Here is a 21,731-nt window from a genome sequence, read left to right on the forward strand (position 1 = left end):
CTCTGGTGTTCTGCCATGAAAAACCCTTGTCCCTTCTACTCCCATGATATGGCTGAATCAGTGTTTCCGCTGCCCGCTTGCCAAATCGCAAATGCGAGAAAAAAGTAGCGTTTGGCGAGAAGTTTTGGCAAAAGTTAGCCAAACTTGCGAATCGAAAATTGCACTATGACGTCATCACTTTAGTCCGAGCGCACGTCCTGCATTCAACTTGAGATGTAATGCTTTATCTCTGTGCATCCCCGACCTTATGCGTCAGGAGATCCTATACAGTATGAATAAAATTGTAACGAAACAACTCACAAATCAACACCGCATGTATATCATGACTAGTTGACTAAAATGTTGCGAAGTTTTGGGTTTGACTACGCGCAATGTGTGCCTACAGATAACTCCGTGCAGTGACAGCCATGTCATCGTCAACACTGAATTGAATTGAAGGATCGTAGTGACGGTGGAACTAAGCAAAACGGCAAACTTTCCTTTTTGACTTTGGCTGCTCCACCAATATGGGGGGAACCACCCCTACAACACACATTCTAAGTGCAAGTAAAGCTATGAAATGGAAAGAAAAATTATGATCAATGTAGGAAAGTCGACCGTGAATTTGGAAAGGAAGGTAGCGGCATGCATGGTCAAAAGCATACGCATGGCATTTTTTAGAACGTAGAGTGAGTAAGGCACTCCTGAATAGCGAAAATGTTCGTGGTGTATTGCTGCCAACAAGAAAATACCTTTACTGGCGTTAGAAACTTGTGTGAATTGGCTTCGCAACAATTTTCAGTGTATCACGGACCGTGGTACCTGTATTGTGACGTGACATCGTATACAGACTTTCAGAGAAGCGCTCGCTCGTCCGCCGAGTCGGCCTAGTTCCGCGTTCACATCGTGCAAATAAATACGCAAGTCTTGTCGCGATATTTGAGCATTTAACTTGATCGTCAGTGAAACAAAAAGATGTTTCTCCATATCAAAAGGGTATATATTTGATATTTTACGGTTCTGTTCTAGACGTGAACATTTGGATTTATGATCCGTGATTTCTGCGATCCATGGCATGATTGAAGCTGGCTGTGAATACACACTGACGTCTTTGATGATAACCCCTGACCCAAGCGCCATTGATATGCTGTGCGCTGTCCGAGCTTCGCTTGCTAAACTTCAAGCGTAAGAGGTATGTAAGGGTGCCGGAAATCGACAAGTGCGGGGCCAAAGTGAGGGCCAGCACAATCAAAGTGCGAGCGAATGTGAGGGCTTGAAGTGAGGGCTCTCACAATCGAAGTGCGAGCAAATGTGAGGGCCTGAAGTGAGGGCTCTCACAATCGAAGTGCGAGCGAATGTGAGGGCTTGAAGTGAGGGGCGCCTTGAACCGATCGAATTCAGGCTCAGACATACGAAAAATGAGAGTCAAAGTCACTGTCAACGTTGAATAAAAACTTACTATCTCCAGAACACAGTCGCGGCGCGGCATAGCTCTGTGAACTGTTGAACGGCTGAGCGCGGAACGAGTACACAATGACCTGCGTACAGATCATGACCCATTACATCACTTCCGTCTTTTTCGTTAACCTTTTCGTGTTTTTAGTCATTGCATTTCAAATATCACAGATATCCTTTTTATTATTAATACATGCAACTCAAGCGAGCGATACTTCTTCTGGTACCATTGTACGACTATAGCGCGACTGATAAATGTGACTTCAGTCAAACCAGTTCACGACCTGGGCACGTGAACTCTGATACTGTTTATCCGACATGGCGTCGTATGCGGAGTTTTTGCCGGAGAATTTTCGAAGAAAGAGGAAACTTTTTTGAAGAAATTTTAGAGTGGCTTGTTCACCAGATAAAGTAAGATCATGGGAAAATGTATTTTTGGAGACTTGTCTGGTTCTCTATGATTGATTTTTTGAGGATAAAAAAAATCAATAGCTACTAAAACTGAGAAATCAGACAACAGCAAATGACAAATTCTTTTTTACGTTTGTACTGACAGTATGTTTTTTATTTTCTCTGTACACAAAGTTTGATAATCATTTCAAAAGATCAATTGCGTCAGAATATCAGGGGTCATGAATGCTTGTAACCTTTACATTTTGTTAACAATGATGGATATTTTACCTCAATAAAGAACTTCGATGCCATTTTGGTCAACGAGCCCTTGAATATTGTTCACTGAATCAATCTCATGGTCAATTATATTGTCACAGAAATCATAGCTATCTCTGTGTAGTCAGCGATTGACCAGTCATTAGATAGAAATTTGACTGTCTCCTTTATAATCAGAAAGCTCTGCGACCTTGCATCACATTCATACGTTGTTTGTCTGTAGCGGAAATGATTGTGCCGTCCTGGCTCTGAAACTTTTAAGCCAACGACTTGATGATTAGAACAAGCAATCTATCGGCGAGCAACACATCGCGACCGAATCACTTGCTGTAAAACGAATATGCATCACCGTCCTATGCATGCATCGTGTATCCGCCTTGAGATAAACATAAACTCTGTGACAGGCATGTAGGATGCCAAAGACATTTTGTGCATTTACGTTTACAACAACCTAGACTTAGTCGATCGTAAGAAAGGTGGTGTTGAAACATATTTCAACTGAATGCAGTGGCTATTTCCCAGTAAAATACGTAACTCTCTCTCTCTCTCTCTCTCTCTCTCTCTCTCTCTCTCTCTCTCATGTGTCAATATCGGGTGTGGTCTCTCAGCGTACCGTCATTCTAATTTGTGTTAGATGGAAATGATCATTGCAGTTTAATCTCGAAATTGGCCAAACGTCATAACTAGACACTTGTCATGGTCTGGAGCCAGTTATCAGCTTGTATAAAAGTCGGAAGTTTTTGCTTCCGAAGGGGCGCACATGTAAAACACTGAACGTGTAACTAAAACTCACCGTTGAAAATTTTCAGACTTTCAAAATTAAGCCGGTTGTACTGTCAACAATAAATAAGACAGAGCAATACTGCCGACCTCAAAGACTCCGCGTATTTTTTCAACCTTACCAATGCAGCAATGGCGAGAGTATGAGTCTAAAAATATTACATCATGGTATTTGGCTTGAATATGCCATCGACCCGATGAACACGTTAAATTCGGACACCTGAACCCTGACGCTACCCTGACGCAAAACCTGTAAGGTGGTGAAATCTCCGATATATATCGGATATTTACTTGCGATTTGACAAAATCTAGTATCGTCTAGTATCGAAGCTAGAGTCAGTCCTTGGAAGTCGGGTTTGGCAAGAAGTGTGAGGTGGTGAAATCTCTGATACATTCGGATATTTACTTGCGATTTGACAGAATCCAGTATCGTCTAGTATCGAAGCTAGAGTCAGTCCTTGGAAGTCGGGTTTGGCCAGAACTGTAAGGCACAGGGCAAGTCATTCTAGTATCGTTTAGTATCGATATTTGTGGCGAAGGGAAATTCGTCTTGGTGTGACTGATGAACAGACAAGCAGACACGATGTGTTCTGTAATTCTGCTACAACACACATTTTATTCTGTGGTTCTACTTCTATATATACACAAAAGCATAGACCTCGAGAAAAACGGGACAGGCGACTGCTGGGGTTTTTTTGTGCGATCTATCTTGGAATATATTAAGTTTATTTGCCAAGCGGTCCCCGACAACAATACTTCGTCAACAATACTTCGTATTTAACACTGAATCTCATTAACGATCAAACTGACGTTCTGAATATGTACACTTTGCTCTTGCATGGCACGTTCCGAGTAATGACACAGAGAATTTTGAGGGTTTTTTGATACCAGTCGTGGTGAATGTTCTGGTAACGATGAAGATCACAGTTTTTCTCAAGGGTCTACGACCAAAGTTAAATGTCAAAGTCGACATAAAATAAAAAACAACGGAAATCTGTTTTGCATTATTTCCGTCGGACTTCCATTCCCGACAATATTAGAGTCCCCAAATCGCCGAAAATATAGGGTAAATATTGGAGATTTCACAGATCCGGCGTGCCGAGGCACAGGGCAAGTCATTCAAGTATCGTCTAATATCGATATTAGAATCCCCAAATCACCAATAAATATCGGGTAAATATCGTCGATTTAACAGACCGGGCATGCCATGGCACCAAGCAATTTATTCTGGTATCGTGTAGTATCGATATTACAGTCCCCAAAACGCCGGTGAACATCGGCGGTTACACAGACGCGGCTTCCCATGGGACAACCACAGTTCATTCGATTCTAGTATCGATTCTATAGTCCCAAAATTGTCGATATGTCAAACTTCGATACTAGATTGTAAATACCCGTTATTTAAAAATTGTGCAAAGTCGCGCCTTCATGAGTGTCGAGAGACACTTGAGATTTTGAACGACGTGATCAGTCGTGTGTCATTGTCATGGCATTAATTTCAATAACGATAATCCCCCGATGGGCTTGTCTCAAGTTTAAAAGCTTTACAAGAAAGTGTTTTTCAGTCCTGACAGTGTATTACCTAATCATGGCGATGACTGATGTTTTAATATTTCTGCCTGTCGCACATATAGCGTTTGATTTCACTTTGACAAGCACTTTGAATGTGCGATCCCTGCCCGATCAGTCAGTCGCCGATTTTTAAAATCAGCCAGACATTATATTCTTCAAGAAACTCAACGATGTAAAGATTACAAAATGCCTCATTCATATTTTTACGGTGTTTGACAATTGTTTCCATCAGGGACGTCATGTACTTTAATAGCCGTTCGCTCATATCGTGAAGCTTCGATCGATGCTGTTGCTCCATGCATGCTCATACAGGGCTGCGCCGTTTACACTTAAGTGGAGATCGCATCGCGCTTTTAGCAGTAACTTTGATCACAAGTCTTCATTCGATCAAGGTGAATTTAGTACTGATTTTCACAAGTCTCAACCCTCAAATACACTCTCACTTTGATTCTGAGAGCCCCCACTTCAAGCCCTCACATTCGCTCGCACTTCGATTGTGAGAGCCCTCACTTCAAGCCCTCACATTCGCTCGCACTTTGATTGTGCTAGCCCTCACTTTGGCCCCGCACTTGTCGATTTCCGGCACCCTTACATACCTGAGCGTAAAGCAAATGTATTGGAAGTCTAAAAAATGCACATATTTCTCAAGTCTGAGGGTATTTTACTTTTAAACTGCTACGAAAATGGATATCTGATTCGTTTGAAATAACTAGTATGCTGAACCAGGTTTCGTGCTGTTGTCTGTAGCACGCATGAGAAAGAAATGACGTTCTTTTGAAATGCTTAGAAATCTTGCTTCCTCCCATGTGCCATAAAAACAGTCTACAGGATTTAATATATCAGTCCGGAAATTCAAGTGTTTGCCTTGTGATTTGCAAAATCATGGTCAAACTGAACTTGCAGGTTGTAACATTATTTATAATCATGGGCAGTTGACTACAATATTTTCTCTGTCAGTTAGTACCATATGTTATCCTTATTGATGTGCCAAACCATAATTACAAACATCAGATAAATTAGTGGTAAATTTTTGTTACCTGTCAGATACTCTGCTGCTGTGATGACCATTTCTGTCTTTATTCCATGTTCCTCCCTGCCAGTCACCTCAGGTTGTGTTGATGTGGCTGTCTCCATCTCACTTTCATCCCTGCCAGTCATTTCAGGTTGTGTTGGTGTGGCTGTCTCCATCTCACTTCCATCCCTGACAGTCATCTCAGGTTGTGTTGATGTGGCTGTCTCCATCTCACTTCCCTCCCTGACAGTCATTTCAGGTTGTGTTGATGTGGCTGTCTCCATCTCACTTCTATCCCTGCCAGTCATCTCAGGTTGTGTTGATGTGGCTGTCTCCATCTCACTTTCATCCCTGCCAGTCATCTCAGGTTGTGTTGGTGTGGCTGTCTCCATCTCACTTCCATCCCTGGCAGTCATCTCAGGTTGTGTTGATGTGGCTGTCTCCATCTCACTTCCATCCCTGCCAGTCATTTCAGGTTGTGTTGTGTGGCTGTCTCCATCTCACTTCCATCCCTGCCAGTCATCTCAGGTTGTGTTGATGTGGCTGTCTCCATCTCACTTCCCTCCCTGACAGTCATCTCAGGTTGTGTTGTGTCTGTCTCCATCTCACTTCCCTCCCTGTCAGTCGTCTCAGGTTGTGTTGATGTGGCTGTCTCCATCTCACTTCCCTCCCTGACAGTCATCTCAGGTTGTGTTGATGTAGCTGTCTCCATCTCACTTCTATCCCTGCCAGTCATTTCAGGTTTTGGTCTTTCGTCTTCCTCCATCTCAGCAATTTTAGTTTCAATATATCCATCATCTGCTGAAGTCTCAATGACTTCTAAATATGAACGATAGAATTTACAATAAGCTTTTAAATGAAATAACACTCATGACACAGGAGTACAGGGTTCAAAATGTATAGACTTTATGAGTCTAGAAACCACCAGCTTTTAAAATTTATTTTTGGACAAACAAATGAAAATGCAATGCCCTTATGGACCACCATTGTTTACCCTGTGAAATTTTAAAACCATGAAAAAAATGTTACACTGTTTCAAATTGTTTGAAGTAAAGTCTTTCCATCAACACTCTTAATATTGACCAAGAGAAATGTTAGTTTTGAGGTCTCAGAAAGCAATTTTTTCCAGTTAATGATCTGTTCAATCCATTTTGGTTAAACATTAACCTTACAGTGAAAGCTTGAAAAGCAATGATACAACAATATTATCAAATGTGTAATAATTCAATAACACTACAGGTTTAAGGCGAAGGCTTAATTGTAACCTAATTGTGACACTAACATTCATTAGTAGTGACCATCACTTTCACTTCAGCCACCAAAATATTTCCTGTTGGTCTACACGGACAACAACTCTAAATTTTAATTTCAATCCCTGAGCAGCATGGGTACATAATTTAAGGTATGATTGTTTTTGTGCTTGATCAGTCTTGACAGCAGGTAATAATTTTCTTCTCTGTCATGTGCGTTTCCTAGTGTATTTGCATTAATTACAACATGAAGTCAAAGTTCACAAACTACAAGAATGTTATGTGAAAAATTCACTGAAAACATCAAGTTTGATTTCATCAGTAACTTAAAGGAAAAAAATCATAATGGCTGTTTTTATATGTTTGAATTGGATGTCTATTAAGCTTTATGGTGGCTGCAACACTTGGATTCTTAGCTAACCAATTATTGCTGGTCGCTGTAATTAAATCACTTTAATACTCTTGCTTAACACCATCTCTTTTTAATCTCGTAGACAATTTATAGAATAATCTACACAGGGCATCATGAACCTTCAATTCAATGTCTGCTTTTAACTGAGTAATAAAAAAATTGTATTTGAAAAAAATTGTACATCGACAATCCGCTGCTTTCATAGACCTACCAGTACATAAACATGTTTTTTTATTTTTTCCATAGCTTTTTTTACTTTAAAGTTTTGTATATTTTACGTCAACTTTTCCTTTGCTCAATGTGTAGTTTGTTTTGTAGGACTGACTTTGCATACTTAGGTGTTTTGCACCTGTTTGGTCACCCAGTCCCGCATAGACCCTTTTTAGCTCCGCTGTCAGCAACAAGGAGCTTATACTGGTATGCTAATATGATAGGTGGATATGGTGGCGTCCAGCGTCCTTCAACTTTTTACATTCCAAGCTTCTTCTTCAAAACAGCCAGTCTGATTCCATTATTATTTGGTGGTACAGGTCTCGAGAGATGACCTCAATCAGATTTGTTCATTGTGAAATATGCAAATGTGTATTTTTTAGGCTAAGTTTGTTATTTTTAGGCAAAAATCGTCTTCGCCCCATTAGCTGGTCTGACTACTTCAATATTTGGTCCATGTATACAGGCCCTGGGATGACCTTATTTAGCTTTCGATCTTTCGCTTTCAAGCTTTTAAGCCCTGTGCAGCAGACATCTATCTGCAGCTAGGTCACTTGTCATATTACACATGGTATGATGATGTACCGTACAAGTTTGTTTTAAGAAAACAGTATAAGCCTGAATGGTCATCCAAGTTATGTTTATGAATGCATTTCTTACAAACAAACAAATAAATACTTACCTTTGTGTGTGGTTTCAGAAGTGATAATTTGTTCTCCAGGTTGAGGACTCTCTGCAAGTATCTTCTGCAGTTCAATATCAGATTGTGCATCAGATAACTGAGATAGTTTTGTCTTCAGTTCAGTTATAACTTTGTTTTGTTCTTTGAGTTTAATTTGTAATTTTTCAATATTTTTGGAATCTAACCTTCCAATTTAGCGTTAAGTGTATGAATATCACTTAGTTGTGTAGAAACTACTTTTTCAGCACTATGACAGCGCTGCATGTATTGCTGGCACTGCTTTTCAAAGTGTGATTTTTCCTGTATTGCCCCAGCCAATTGTGTTTCCAAAAGTTTCTTTTCTGTGCAAGCTTTGTCAAGTTGACATTGTAAAGACTCCACTTTGAATTCTAGTATGTCAAGCTGATTTTGTAAGGACTGAACTTTAGACTCTGCTAATGCCAAGTATCTGACGTCAGAATCTGTGAGTTGTTGTTTACTGGGTTTGATGGGCAGTAAACCTTTAGCCTGTGACTCTTGGGCTGCTGTGATTGGTGATTGGTCACCATGTTGAATGATGAGTTGTTCCGCCAGGTCTGTAACAAAACATTGTATGATAATTGCTGTTGTGTAATTTAAGTGTTCACTTATTTTGCTAAAAATTTCAGAAAACCTAATCAATATAATGTTTTGTTTCTAAGTTTATAACAACATTGGGTACATGTACATGTAACCTACATGAGAAAGATGGTATGCTATATGATAATTAAGCATTTTTAAGGGTAATTTAATAATGCAATAAACTTAACATTAACGTAAAGTTTTGCAAATGCCTACTGTATTTCTTAAGGACTTACCATTGATGAAATATTCATACTATATTTCATGCTATACTTTGTTGTGAATAATGTTTGATTATATATACCGGTACATAATGAAGACCTACCCCAGGTTTCCTACTAAATACCTCCAAAATACTTTTGTCGCATAAGCTGCTTTGATAATTTGGTAAAGACTATTTGAGTTTTAAACCAGGTCAGTGTTTCATCTGCAGCTAATGAATACTCACTTTGTTCCAGCTTGGTCTGGGATATTTGTTCATCAACTTGATCATTTGCTGTGACAACAACTTGATCACTTGCTGTGACAACAACTTGATCACTTGTTTGCTGTGACAAGGGAGGTTCTTCACCCTAACACACAAATCACATGTATCAGAAAACATATTTATGCAAAAATCTTTCCTCACACTGATGTAACAGCAGTTTGCCATGGCTTTCACATTTCCCATGAATCACTGTAACAGTTGTTGCTATGTCTGTCAGATAGTGTATTGAAATGTAAAATTAGCATGATACACTGCTGTACTATGATGAGATGTCTTAAAATATTCAGAAGTACATGTGCACCTTAAAATCCTGTGATAGTTATGTAGCACTTTGGGAGTACAATAGCTTTAGGTATTACTGGACACTATTTGACCTCAAAACACCTTCACATCAACACAGGGAAAAGGAGAGATAATTTTGATTATTTTTACAAAGTTGTTTTTCTAAATATTCAGTTCTTCACGAAGTTAATAGTGGTCAGTCAAAAACCTGTGAATTTGAGTGAAATTATGCTGCTGATCTACAACTTCTATTGCTTGTGCACACTGTGCTGCCCGGGTTGAAATTTCGTTCTGTACACTTAGCGGATGCACTGAACGTGTTCCCAGTCTGCTCAAGACCACTATAAGTGCAGTGCGCGACGGGCACCCAAAAAACGCTTTAATTTTGTCCTGGTTTGATTTTTTTACCGGGATTTATATCCTTGTACATCGTAAGCTTTGGTATTGTCCGAGATGCCTCCGCTGAACGATGTACTCGGACATAAATCCTGGTACTTTGTGAATAACCGTATATTATTGCCTGGTGAATACATGCACCCACCATACATGGATTTACGTGCTCAAGAGCAGGTGACAATTTGCCCAATGCCAGGGTAAAATTGTCTCCTGCTGCATAAACATACTGGAACCTATGTATTTGGGCAAAAATATTGTTATCACATGCCTCTTCACAATTAATGCTTTATGAAAGTAAGCTACATGCAGGGCATCCCAAACAATTTTACTGGACCAGCATCAAACAGATTTTAATAAAAGTCAAAATTATAGCAGTGCATGCATGAAAATTTCACATTCAGGTGTCTATCTTGATGTTGAGAATGTTAAAGGGGTTCACCAGACCCTAACTATGGAAACTGGTCTGTACATCATTCACACAGCCTGTTTTCTCCCCAGATGTTTCTATATTCAAATCAATGCACTGATTTGCACTCACATCGAGGCATGTAATAAACAGAAGTTTGTTGTAGTTCATTCTGATACGGTACTGATGGGGCGACTTGAATAAAAATCTCACTGTATTCCATACAAGCCACGTCCAAAATATAGGCAGATATGGACAAACAAAATCTAAATTTGAAGGTACAACTCCACGCTGGAATAAATTCAATGCAATCACTGCATTTGCACTATTGACAATTGAAAGACATGCTTACAATAGCCCATACCTGACCCTATTTCTGTTAGTACATGTACGGTAGTAAAGCCAGTGGTAGAAATGGGTCAGGCGACCAAAATAAGCACTGCCAATAAACTTTATTACATGCCTTGATGTGCGTACAAATGAGTGCATTGATTTGAATAGGAACATCCGGGGAGTTAATTAGCGGCTGGTAAATGGTGTACTGACCTATTTCCATGGTTACCTGGTCCAGTAAAGCCCTTTGACGTTTTCAACGTCAAAGTTGACGCTTAACACTAGATGTAAAATATCCATGGGCACACTGCTATTTTGACTTTCGTTAAAATCTGTTTGATACTGGTCGATAATAATAGTAAAATTGTTTGAAAATGCCCTGCATGTACCGGTATGTAGCATTAACTGTGAAGAGGCATGTAATAAAAATATTATTGCCTGAATACGTGGGTTTATGTGCCCTCGCAGCAGGTGACAATTTGCCCTCCTGGGATTGGGCAAATTGTCACCTGCTCTCGGGCACATAAACCCATGTATTCAGGCAATAATATATACTCTCAGCCATCAAATGACACTTTGGCATAGTTTACAAACTGCTTTTATAAAAAAATTTAAGTATATGCTAATTCTTGCACATGTGTTACTATTTAGTTTTGAGTGTAGTGTATTTTCTTGTACCTCTGAATTATCCAAGTTACAATGACCATCGTCTTCTATTTCACCGTAAAATGTAACTGGCTGTACTCCCCCACCATCTCCTGAAAGGAAACAAAAATGAATTATTTCAGTCTTTGGTAAATTCATATCTGACATTGAACTTTGTTAAGTGCAAGATTAGAAAGAGAGCAAAAGTTTTGGATTTTGTCAAAGACATTTTTACATTGTGCTAAGATGATGTGATCTTACCTGTTTATTTTTTTAAATCATTTGACAGTTTCCAAAGTCATAGCAGTTTTATGTTTATTTAACAAAGTCTACAATAAGGAAAGTATATCTGGATGGACTTTGAGAAAGTTAATAAAATATTTTGGGTATATAACTGTGCAAAGACACGACAGTAGCAATTAATTGACATTCATCATTTTCTTGTGCCCTAATGGCTAGTTACTATACCGTAGTTCATGCTATCACTTTAAGTGAAGATATTTATAAATTATGGTGACCACACAAACTTTTATGAAAATTGATACAGATGTTTGTTAAAGTAATCAAAGTATGTTTTGATCTTATAAAATGCTGCAGTTTCATGTCAAATAATTGATACTGAGCATATTTGAGAAACACTTTTCAAATCTTGCTTTTGTCCGAGGTATGGCTGCACCAATTTTTTTGGATTTTTAGTACTAATAAAAAAAGATGTAGGCATATTATCAAAGAAAATGAAAGTTAATCCACAGACAACTTTGCTCACTCCGTGTGGGAAAAGTTCTGTTCACATCTCATTCTTCATATCTGGTTAAACCATAGGAACTTCATGTTGGACATTAATCTTTATGGAGTGTACAATAACATTATTTACTTTTCGTTTCCCACATACATGTGTAATGGCTATCCAAATTTAAGGAGCAAGTAACTTGTAGTTGTACTGGTAGATGTTCCATGGCATCATGGCAATATCAAAGTAGCTTAAGGAATGCGAGCAGTTCAATTGTACGTACATTGTACCCAGTATACACATTTGTTTTGTCTGTGGCTTCTACGCTATGTGATTGGGTACCGTACGTTGTGAGTCAGAATCAGTTTGAAACCGCCATATTAAAGTAATCAGAAGTATGTCATATGACTATTTAAAAATGGCCAAATTTATAACCATTTGATATATATGTCAGCTCTATGGTACAAGGTGTCTCATTACAAATGTTATAGCAGAAATAATGTTCATCAATATCTTATACTTGCATTTTCTGAGATATCGGTATATCCCATGTCTTTATTTTAATGCTGTTAAATGTTTGAAGTTAGAACATACCTTGAGGACCTCTCAGTGGTTTTCAATATTTTGCCTACTACTTGTGGGGCTCATTTTGAAGTGCTTGGTGAAAGAAATTTTTAAAGTCTTTGTTTTTCAAAATCAAAAATTGTATTATTCTCCAGTTAAAACTTTTAAAGCAGCGCTACCAATTTTGATTTACAAATATCAATAAATGTCAGGTAAGTTGTGATGCTTATAAGTACTAAACTTTGCAAAGTATAAGCCTTGATTTGTATCCTTGTTGTGGCAAAAGAATGGTTGAAAGTTTCATTGAAGTAAGTTTGAGCAAAAATGAGAAAAAAAAGTCTTTCAGTATCGAGGTGCATACTGCCTAGGCTTAAGGAGACAATATATGCTCTATGAGCTGTGATTTATGATTTGTGATGACAAGACCACCTATACATCTGTAATAACTGGGTTGCCAAGCAGACACTGTGAGATTATTTAATGAGCAAAATTCATAATTGAACTTACGGTTAATGAAGAAAAGTTCAATTTCTTCAAACTTTGCCATGTCATACATAGCTTTCAACTGCAGTGTTATTCCAACTGTGGCAGCAATCTTTCTCATTTCATCTGTTATCAGCAGTGGTTCCAGTGCTTTGGCCAGATTTCTAGATCTACAAGTCTGCTTTACTCTGTAGAGATAATAAAGTGTTAAAATCTTCAGCAAGATTCCCAAAGACCCTGTTGTCACAGTTGTTGGATCCAGACCACTTTGTCCTTGCAGGCTTTCTTGACTTCATTGCAATTGTCCTCATCTGCCAGCACATCTTGCACTCTGCGTTTCAGTCCTTGTTGACATTCTCCCCATGCGGCCTTCACCTCATTCTTTTTCATTTCCTGCAGCTGTCTAAGTTGTACAGAGAGAGCTTGGGTTTGTTTTTCTAGTTCTGTGAGACGTTTTTGCAGCATCTCTTCATCCAAGGATACATTAACGGGGAAATCTGAAATAAGATCGCAAAGATGGCATGAATATCCGTCATATAAAAATTCACTTAAAACCACACTAGCAGTAACGCTTGAAATTTGTTGACCTCAAAATATCTTCCTATATAATTCTCTCCTGATTTTCTCTGAATTCTACCCTCTGAAGGGATATGAGCTTTTACTCCATTAAGAAACAATTCCTTTGTGAAACACTTGACAAGTACATTCAAATTTTAACTGTCATTTTGATTTTCCTCCATTTTCAAAAATTGGTAATATTACAAAGGAAACTGAACATGCAATGTCAAAGTTGAAAACATTGACACCTATGCATTACATTAGACTACTCTGTGCAGTAATATCCACAGCATCTGCGGTTTTTGCTTTTCTGCATGGGGCTGTGATTTAATGTTTCCGCAAACATTTTATCACTGTGTTTTCTTTACCTTGTTCAAAATACATATACTGTTTCAGCCGGTAGTTAATACTAGGTGTACTGATATACATAAACCTAAATAATTAGTACATTCTCAGCTTATTTCAGCTTGAAAATCATAATGCTAATACCGGTAGATACAAAAAGTGGAGCTTTAGTGACAGGCACTTTCTTTGTTTTCTTTCCTTTACTTTAAATTCTCATGTGGGCACTATTTACTTTCAAAGTGCAGTAGCTTAGAGTTGAGTTGTAAAAGAAATATCATGTGAAAGTTAATTTAATTTGCAAAGAAATTATGCAGAAAAGGATGAAATGATTTTGTCAAGTCCGACGATCTTATGTTTGCAAACAGGTTGCTAATCAATTACTGTACAATGTACCTTTAGTAACTTGCTGTTTTGATTAAAGCCGCACTTTTCAATCCCAGGTTCTCGCATTAGTGGAGTTCTCCTCCCAGTCAAACACATGGCCAGTATAATGTTTGATTTCTATAACATTAATTACACAAACTGATCTCAACCTTTTGTCACATTTTGCTAATCCTGCAAACAGAGTTTATGCAAGCTTTTGATTGACGGTCGGTTCAAATCGCCAACGTCCCCACCACAAACGCTCGAATTTCCTAAAAAAATTGTCTTCCAGTCGCGTTAAACTTTGAATATAACCACAGAGTTCGATCGGCAGCAACTTCACACTGACCGCTTGCAGTCTGTCTGTGTTTTTGCTGCCGGGGAATACTAAAAGTGGCATTTTCTGGGGCGTGTGCCTGCGTGTTGCCTGTTTGATGTCCACTTACACAGTGAACGCCGCCATACCTTGGCGTCCTTTTTAAAGGGAGGCTCCGCCTTTAACAAAATGATTACAACATACCGGTATATCTGGGTATTCTAGTCAGAATTCTTAATTTTTAATTCTGACATTTGATGTTGGATACAAACTCATATTTACCTTTTCCCTCCAGGTCTTTGCAGCCTTCTTCATTTTCTTTATGAACTAGTCCTTTTAATAATGATGCAAATTTGGCAAAACTTTGAGTTATAACTTCACATTTCATCATATCAGTTTTCAGAGCCTTTGCCTTCTTGAAAGCGAGAGGTGTGTCTTGTAGATGTTGCGACATTTTCTCTGACAGTTTTTCTGCACCAGTTCTGACAACACAATAATCAACGTGCATATCTAAATATTTCATAACAAAGTGACCTAGATGAGAATCCTCATCGACTGAAGTTGGCAAACCAAATACCATCGCTTCCAAACCATGAAAGCTGTAATCCCAATAGTATGCTGAAGGCAGACAGAGATGAGACTGTTGTAGAGAAGTTAGTAGGGATTTTGTTGAGTGCCCTGGATGGAGATTTGGGTACACATACGGACTTTCTGATGCATCAGCTAAAATCTTCTGTTCAATCCTGCCAGCTTTTTCAGAGACTCCTTGTATCTTCCACTCTGGTTGGCTGCTATAATGTGCTTTTCGATGATTGGCCACAGTACCAATGGAAGCTGCAATAGACTTGCACCCTTCTATGGCCATCTGTGTATCCATCTGACCATATGTCAGTATGTGGTGTCGTGTGACTGGCCTTAACTTTGGATCTTTCACCCAGAAACACTTGTCTGGCCGTGGAAGAATCTCCTCATGTGGAATGTTTGACAAGTCTCTTCCCTGAAATTCGGCCCGGTATGCATTCTCAAAATAATCATAGATGACAGGACCAATGGAGAACAGTATGTCTGCCTCACTTGCCATTTGCAGCATCTTTTTCTCAAATTCAGACGGACTGTACTCTTCAGCTTGCAGGTAGTTACGTTCTGGACAAGTATGATTGATGAAAACTAGCTTTGCGCCAGGAAAGAGTTTTCTCCTGATATCAGCAGCAGCATGTCCTGTCTTTGGAGCATAACCAATGACGTACTGGACATTTTCTAATTTCTGCAGGTCTTGGTAGTAGATTTTGTGATTCAGCAGCCATTCTAACTTTGGAGGATCATCTCTGTCATCAGTTTTCTCTTTCCTCAGCTGTGCTGGAATCAAGGTAACACCACAGCTCTCAGCATCTTTCTTCTGGTCATCACTGATTTTGACATCAAGTACAGTAGAGTAGGCTTTCAGATCTTCTCCTGCCTTGGCCTTCCTTTCACAGAAATCTTGGACAAGAGTTCTGTGAAATCCTGTCAGACCTAACTCATCTTCATTCCAGGAATCTCCAACAAATAATGCTGCAGGTTTCAAAGGCATGAGATACAGTTTTGCTTGAGGGAAGAGACTTTCATGTATTGCAGATGCAGCATTGTGTGTCTTTGCATACAACCCAACCACATGTGTGATATCTTCTAACTTTGCAAGTCCTGGATAGTAATTGTTGTGATTGAGAAGCCAATTGATTGCAGGTGGATCTTCATCTGGCTGAGACCATTTTGGCCTTGTAGCTGGAATCAAAGTAACTCCATATCGTGTTGCATCTTCCCTCTGTTCTTCACTCAGTTCAACATCAAGGACAGTGCAGTAAATTGCTGACAACTCAGACTTCTTCTCCAGTGTGTTTTCACAGATATCTGTGATCAGTTTCCAATTTGCTGGGCTGTATGAATTGTTCTTCCATGATGTTACAAACAGTGCTGCAGATCCTTCCATTTTGTCTCTTGGTAAAATTCTGGATTGCATTATGAGCTTCTTATCCTGAAAATATTTTTAAAATGACAATAAGCTTCAAAGTTCAAGGAAGATCTTTAGAAAATATGTTGACATCATTGTTTGTAGAGTTGACAGTTCAGGAACAATGTTTTGAGATTGGGGATTTGGCCGAGCGATTTTGTCTGTGGCTTCTCCGCAAGGTGACTGGGTACCATATGTTGTGTTCAAAACTGATTGATACCACCATATTTTGATTTCATATTAAAGCCAGACTTTGTTTTCTACACCTCAAAATATAGTAAACAAATATAACACATCTCACATTTCAGCATTCATTTGGTGATTATAGCTTTGCTATAATTATTGTTAACGTCTGGAGGGACACGGAGAACAGGGTCTAAACCTTTGACATGTATGGGTCACCATGCATCGCCTACTCCTCCCACTCGCTAGATGCACTTGAGACGTAACCTGATCTGCCACCTACCCTCATTTACCATTATCTAACTACTTGCATCACTCTTTCCATGTCATTGTCCATGCGCATATCAGTGTGATCAACACTATATATCGTCCATTTCAACTCTTGCCACACTCAAGTTCACACCGCAAAATTCCCACCCACCCTCCGCAAAAAAAAAATAAAAAAATAAAAAAAATAAATAAATAAAGCGTGCCTCGCTGCAGGGTAGCAGCTCACAATAAAAGAGTACTTTGTGTCTTCTATACGGATAGCTTATACACAATAAAGTTCCAGGGGGGTACTGTCATGTGCCTGTAGTGGGTGCCCGGTAGCACATTGCCTGACACGCGGTACGAGGGGTCCAGTACGTCGTCCAGGCAGCCACGACGCCTCGACGCCACCCCCTATTGCAGTACATGCATAACCCCGGCCAAACACTTGTCTCCGTGTTGTTCCGTTGCGTTAAATTATATGATCTAAATATTATATGTGCAAACACATAACCTACAGGACGTAAGTCATACACTTATTGCATAGCTAGGTTGGTTACGGAGACATTTTTACACACCTGACTTTGCTAAGGTTGACATTTTACAGTGTAAACACTTTACAGAAAAGGCCAATATTTTACAAAAAATAACTGAAACATGTCAACACAGTGCCCCCGGTTACAGTTAGTAATACCAGCACTGGTCTGATAGGTTGGAAATGTGACTTTGCAAACCTTATTTCATCTCCAGACAGTCCATATTTGTTGTGTTTGGTTTAGAATTTATTCCTTCATTATGGTCATCAATGATTTGTCTGAAACTACAGTACTTGTCTGATAGATTTGAAATGTGACTTTGCTACAGATGCCTAGGGTTTACCTTATTCAGGTTATTTTGCACATAATTTGGAGGATAATTTCTCATTTGTTTTCCAAATCCTCATATGAAATCGCTCATCTAATATAACCAAATCATTCATAAAAAATGTCAGTTACATGTAAGTGCAAAAGATGATTAAATTAAGCGATTTGTTTTTCCGGTATATTTTCAGTGATTATTTCAATTTTTAAATGCAATTACAAAAATTACGGATAGTCCAAATGGTCAGCTAGAATCAGAATGTTCTATGAAATTATTGAAGATCTGATGGCATCAGCTAATTTTCATTATTTTAGAAGCATCTCTCACAGTGTATTGGTTACCATGTCATGTGTCAATAATTATAGACAGCTTGTGAGCAGATCATGAACCCTGGCTAGGCTGAAACCTGCACTTAGGACTTTTTGCTCACTTCAAGTGGTCAGCAAACCATTGGGTCTCTGGCATGATAAAGTGTATATAAAAACCATGACAGCGTTTAAATGTAAGGAATATGTATGTGGTACACCTACAGCATAGGACTTTTTTCAGTGCTAAGGTCAAATGCTGTGTATAGTGTTGCCTTTAAAAATTGTTATTCAACTAGCATTACTTCTCACAATTTTATGATCAGTTGACATCAAAAATCACAACTGTTACAATGATTTGCTATTAGTATTTACTTGCAAAGCCTTCCTCCTGCAAATAGACATTTAAAATGAGAGACTCATAAGTACTCTTTATGTTTGTTGACTGTCCAGGTCAATCTTTTACGAGTAAAGCTGAATTCAGAATTCTAGAAGCTGTAGTGGAATGCTGTGTTAATTATCAAACCAATCATCATATATTTCATCAGTTACCCAGTCACTACAAAGTTATCCATGCTTGTTAGTCCCCATGGATGTTGTCCATGGGGACTTTAATCGATTTTGTCATAGACAGCAGTTTCTCTACTGTCTATAATTTGGTTATATCATATAAGGATAAGGATAAGGATATTTATTTCCCAATAGAACAGAAAAAAAAATAGAAAAATACAGACACATAAGGATTAGTAACTTGGGTAGGGACTAGAAAATAGTATCATACTAATCAAGTCTAGCCCCCTATTATTCACAATCGCTGAATCTATCGTTTTGCCATAGAGTGCCATATTGAACATTGTGGCCTATCCTCCATATTTGAAATAAATTCTATGTCAATATACGTACATAAATTATAAAACTTTGTGGTAGAAAATGTACATGAGAGAGAAGAAACCTGTCGGATAAACAATTTATTGTTGGATTGATGTTGTATCAAAATCAAAGCAAGAAAACTTAATGTAAATGATTTATGATCATAGATATCTTTCATATTGACCATCCACATAATTTTGCAAAGCATGTCTACCAGAGTGTAGAGGACAATCACATTATTATGAATTCAATTATGATAAATACAATCATCTGACAAAAAGGATCAACAATTTTGTCTATTACAGTTTCCACTTCAACTTCCATTTCCCTCTTCTGTTCTTGTTGTTTCAGAAAGGTCATTTTAGGTCACACTGACCTTTGCACCTAAGCTTCGCCATTACTCTGAGAGAAAATTGCTGATATTTGTCATATCATAATTTGCTTTCCTATTTCAATTTTGATCCTGTTCTCTGACAGTGTAATCAAAATCATAATTGTAAGTGACAACAATGTTCCAGTAAAGTCAGACTATGTTTGCTATTGAATGTTTGAATGACCAGAGGAATTCACAATTCCTGTTGGCTTTGAGCCAGCAATCATGATAGTTAATTACAGCACAAATTTTGAACAACAACAAACAAGTGTAACATACCTAAGTCTCTGGATACTTATCTATACTTTTACCACCAGGTCCTCAAATTCACAGCTGACAAATTGATCTAGAATTAGTAAAAACCACAAGGAAGTCAGACTGGTAGTGCTTGATTGTTGTACCTGTATCAACACAACACTGTATGTCATGTGATTCTAAGGAATTTATTACCTGGCAGCCCTTGACATGATGAGGACAAAGTTCAGTTTTCATACTGGTTATAGTTGTTAGAGTGTACATGTTTAAATAGGCTGTTTCAAATCAGCAAGTAATAATGTCCCCGTAAGTGTTGTCCTGTATCAAGTTTGTTGGACTAAATTTGTTTTAATTTTTGAAGTTGTAACAAAGTTGATTTTAATTGAAATATAAATACTTTGTATCATTGTGATGTACATACACATGTAGGGGTACATCTATAATCTTACAATGGTAATCTTTTTACAATAACCTGTATGGCCTCAAGGGTTTTGTGACCTACTGTAGCTGTAGAAATATAAAAGACATGCTAATGCTAGTACATGAAAATTATCAACCTTCAATTCTCCAAGCAAAAGCCTTCAGAGAAAGTTACTCTCAACATGTGACATATCTTAATGGTTTCAAAATGTCAATTTGTGTATTTCTTTTTCTATTTTCATACAGACCTTTCCTCTTGCCATTACAGGCATTATACAAATTACCAGTCTGCAAGCATGATTAAACTCATTAACTTTTCTAACATAATTTGTTGGCTATCTGAAACAGGAGAATTTTCATTCCATAGTTTTTTCAGTCTGAAATGCAGCTGCAGCACATAACATTTTTCAGTTTGTTTGGGATGTTCATAAAAACACTGAACTTGACAAACATGGGGAGTTGAGATTGTCTAAAAATGTAATCCTTTTGACAGGTTATGCATATATACGTCACAAATGTTCATTCAACTACGGTACATTATTTGTGTACATGTACTGTAACACTTACATGTATGGTGCATTTACATTGACAAGGGGGCCTGATGTGACACAAAGATTTACAGCATTTGTATCATCACCCAAGTACCCACAGTTGCAAATTTTAATGATTGCAATTTCCAATCTCCCTAAATATTTTGTAAGTCTCCTTTCCTCATGACTACCAGAATTATTTTTTCACCCCTGTATTGTAAGGAAAGAGCTTGACAGAGCAGACCAATCATAGCAAACTGGTTTCATGTTATGATACATTGTTTGGTAGCTCTAGGTTTCGATTAGCATGTAAATTAACACCCTATGAGCTTCTCAAGCATTGAGATGCTAAGATGTACTTCAAAATGTACCCAATAATGTAATTTTTAATCAGATATGAAACTGACAATGAAATGGTGTTCAAATGCAAGAAATCTATGAAATTGTCCTTGAAGATTAAATGAACACAAATCAACATAGCCTTGATAGATTTCTAAGGTTGTTTGTATTTTTACAAAATGAAACCATGGCATTAGTTTTGTAATATATTCGATTTAGGAATTTTCTAAGCTGACGGGATGAATTTTAAGCAAATGGCCTGGACACAAAACTTTCAGTAAGACAAGGTTACTTGTTTCATGTATGGTAGTAATTGCCAATGTAAATATGCCTTCAATTTTCAAATTATAATAACTTCTAAGTAATAAAATATACAATATTGTGAATGAAACATTCTTTTTATCACAGTAACTGCATATTACATGAATAAGTTTTCTCACCACGATTGCCTGTAAACAAAAAAAGGAAATTATTTTGTGGTACAGAAATACCGATATGTAAACGATGACATCTCAGATGTCTGCGTTTCACTGATATGTATTTCACAATCACATATATCATTAATAATTTTCAATAGACGTAGATCATAACATATGAGTGGACTGAAAGAATATACGATTTCATGTTAAATAATGCACTATTTCCAACTTAATGGCATGACTGCAGCAAACCTGACTAATTTGTATAATATGTTTTTTACATATACCGGTACAGAGCCATGTAAGTCAGACATATTTCCACTAATATCATTCAAAGTTGGTACAAGGACATTGACCTACGTCATACATATGCACATCAATTTGTTTCACGACATGTAGCAGTATCATGGA

General features: G+C 38.0%; 2 protein-coding genes across 3 annotated transcripts in view; one reads left to right on the forward strand and one right to left on the reverse strand.

Annotated features, from left to right (window-relative positions):
* LOC139134010 (probable thiopurine S-methyltransferase) overlaps positions 1-21,731 on the forward strand; it is an 84,247-nt gene that overhangs the window by 48,649 nt on the left and 13,867 nt on the right. The gene's annotated exons all lie outside the window — the stretch shown is intronic.
* On the reverse strand, positions 5,957-19,791 carry LOC139134009 (uncharacterized). The gene is made up of 7 exons (XM_070700843.1): positions 19,637-19,791; positions 14,812-16,540; positions 12,972-13,444; positions 11,204-11,283; positions 9,070-9,193; positions 8,022-8,596; positions 5,957-6,286 (listed from the first exon to the last, which is right to left on the reverse strand). Exons 2-3 carry the CDS (start codon positions 16,523-16,525, stop codon positions 13,191-13,193), a joined length of 1,968 nt encoding a protein of 655 aa, XP_070556944.1. The 5' UTR covers positions 16,526-16,540; positions 19,637-19,791; the 3' UTR covers positions 5,957-6,286; positions 8,022-8,596; positions 9,070-9,193; positions 11,204-11,283; positions 12,972-13,190.

This window comes from Ptychodera flava, chromosome 5, assembly GCF_041260155.1.
Source record: "Ptychodera flava strain L36383 chromosome 5, AS_Pfla_20210202, whole genome shotgun sequence".
In the NCBI taxonomy this organism is placed as follows: Eukaryota; Metazoa; Hemichordata; class Enteropneusta; family Ptychoderidae; genus Ptychodera; species Ptychodera flava.

Excerpts from the sequence above, each read along its gene's own strand:
- LOC139134009 (XM_070700843.1), bottom strand. The coding sequence starts at position 16,525 with ATGCAATCCAGAATTTTACCAAGAGACAAAATGGAAGGATCTGCAGCA. Across the intron at positions 13,445-14,811 it reads CAAAGACCTGGAGGGAAAAG|ATTTCCCCGTTAATGTATCC; the intron begins GTAAATATGAGT and ends ATCTTATTTCAG.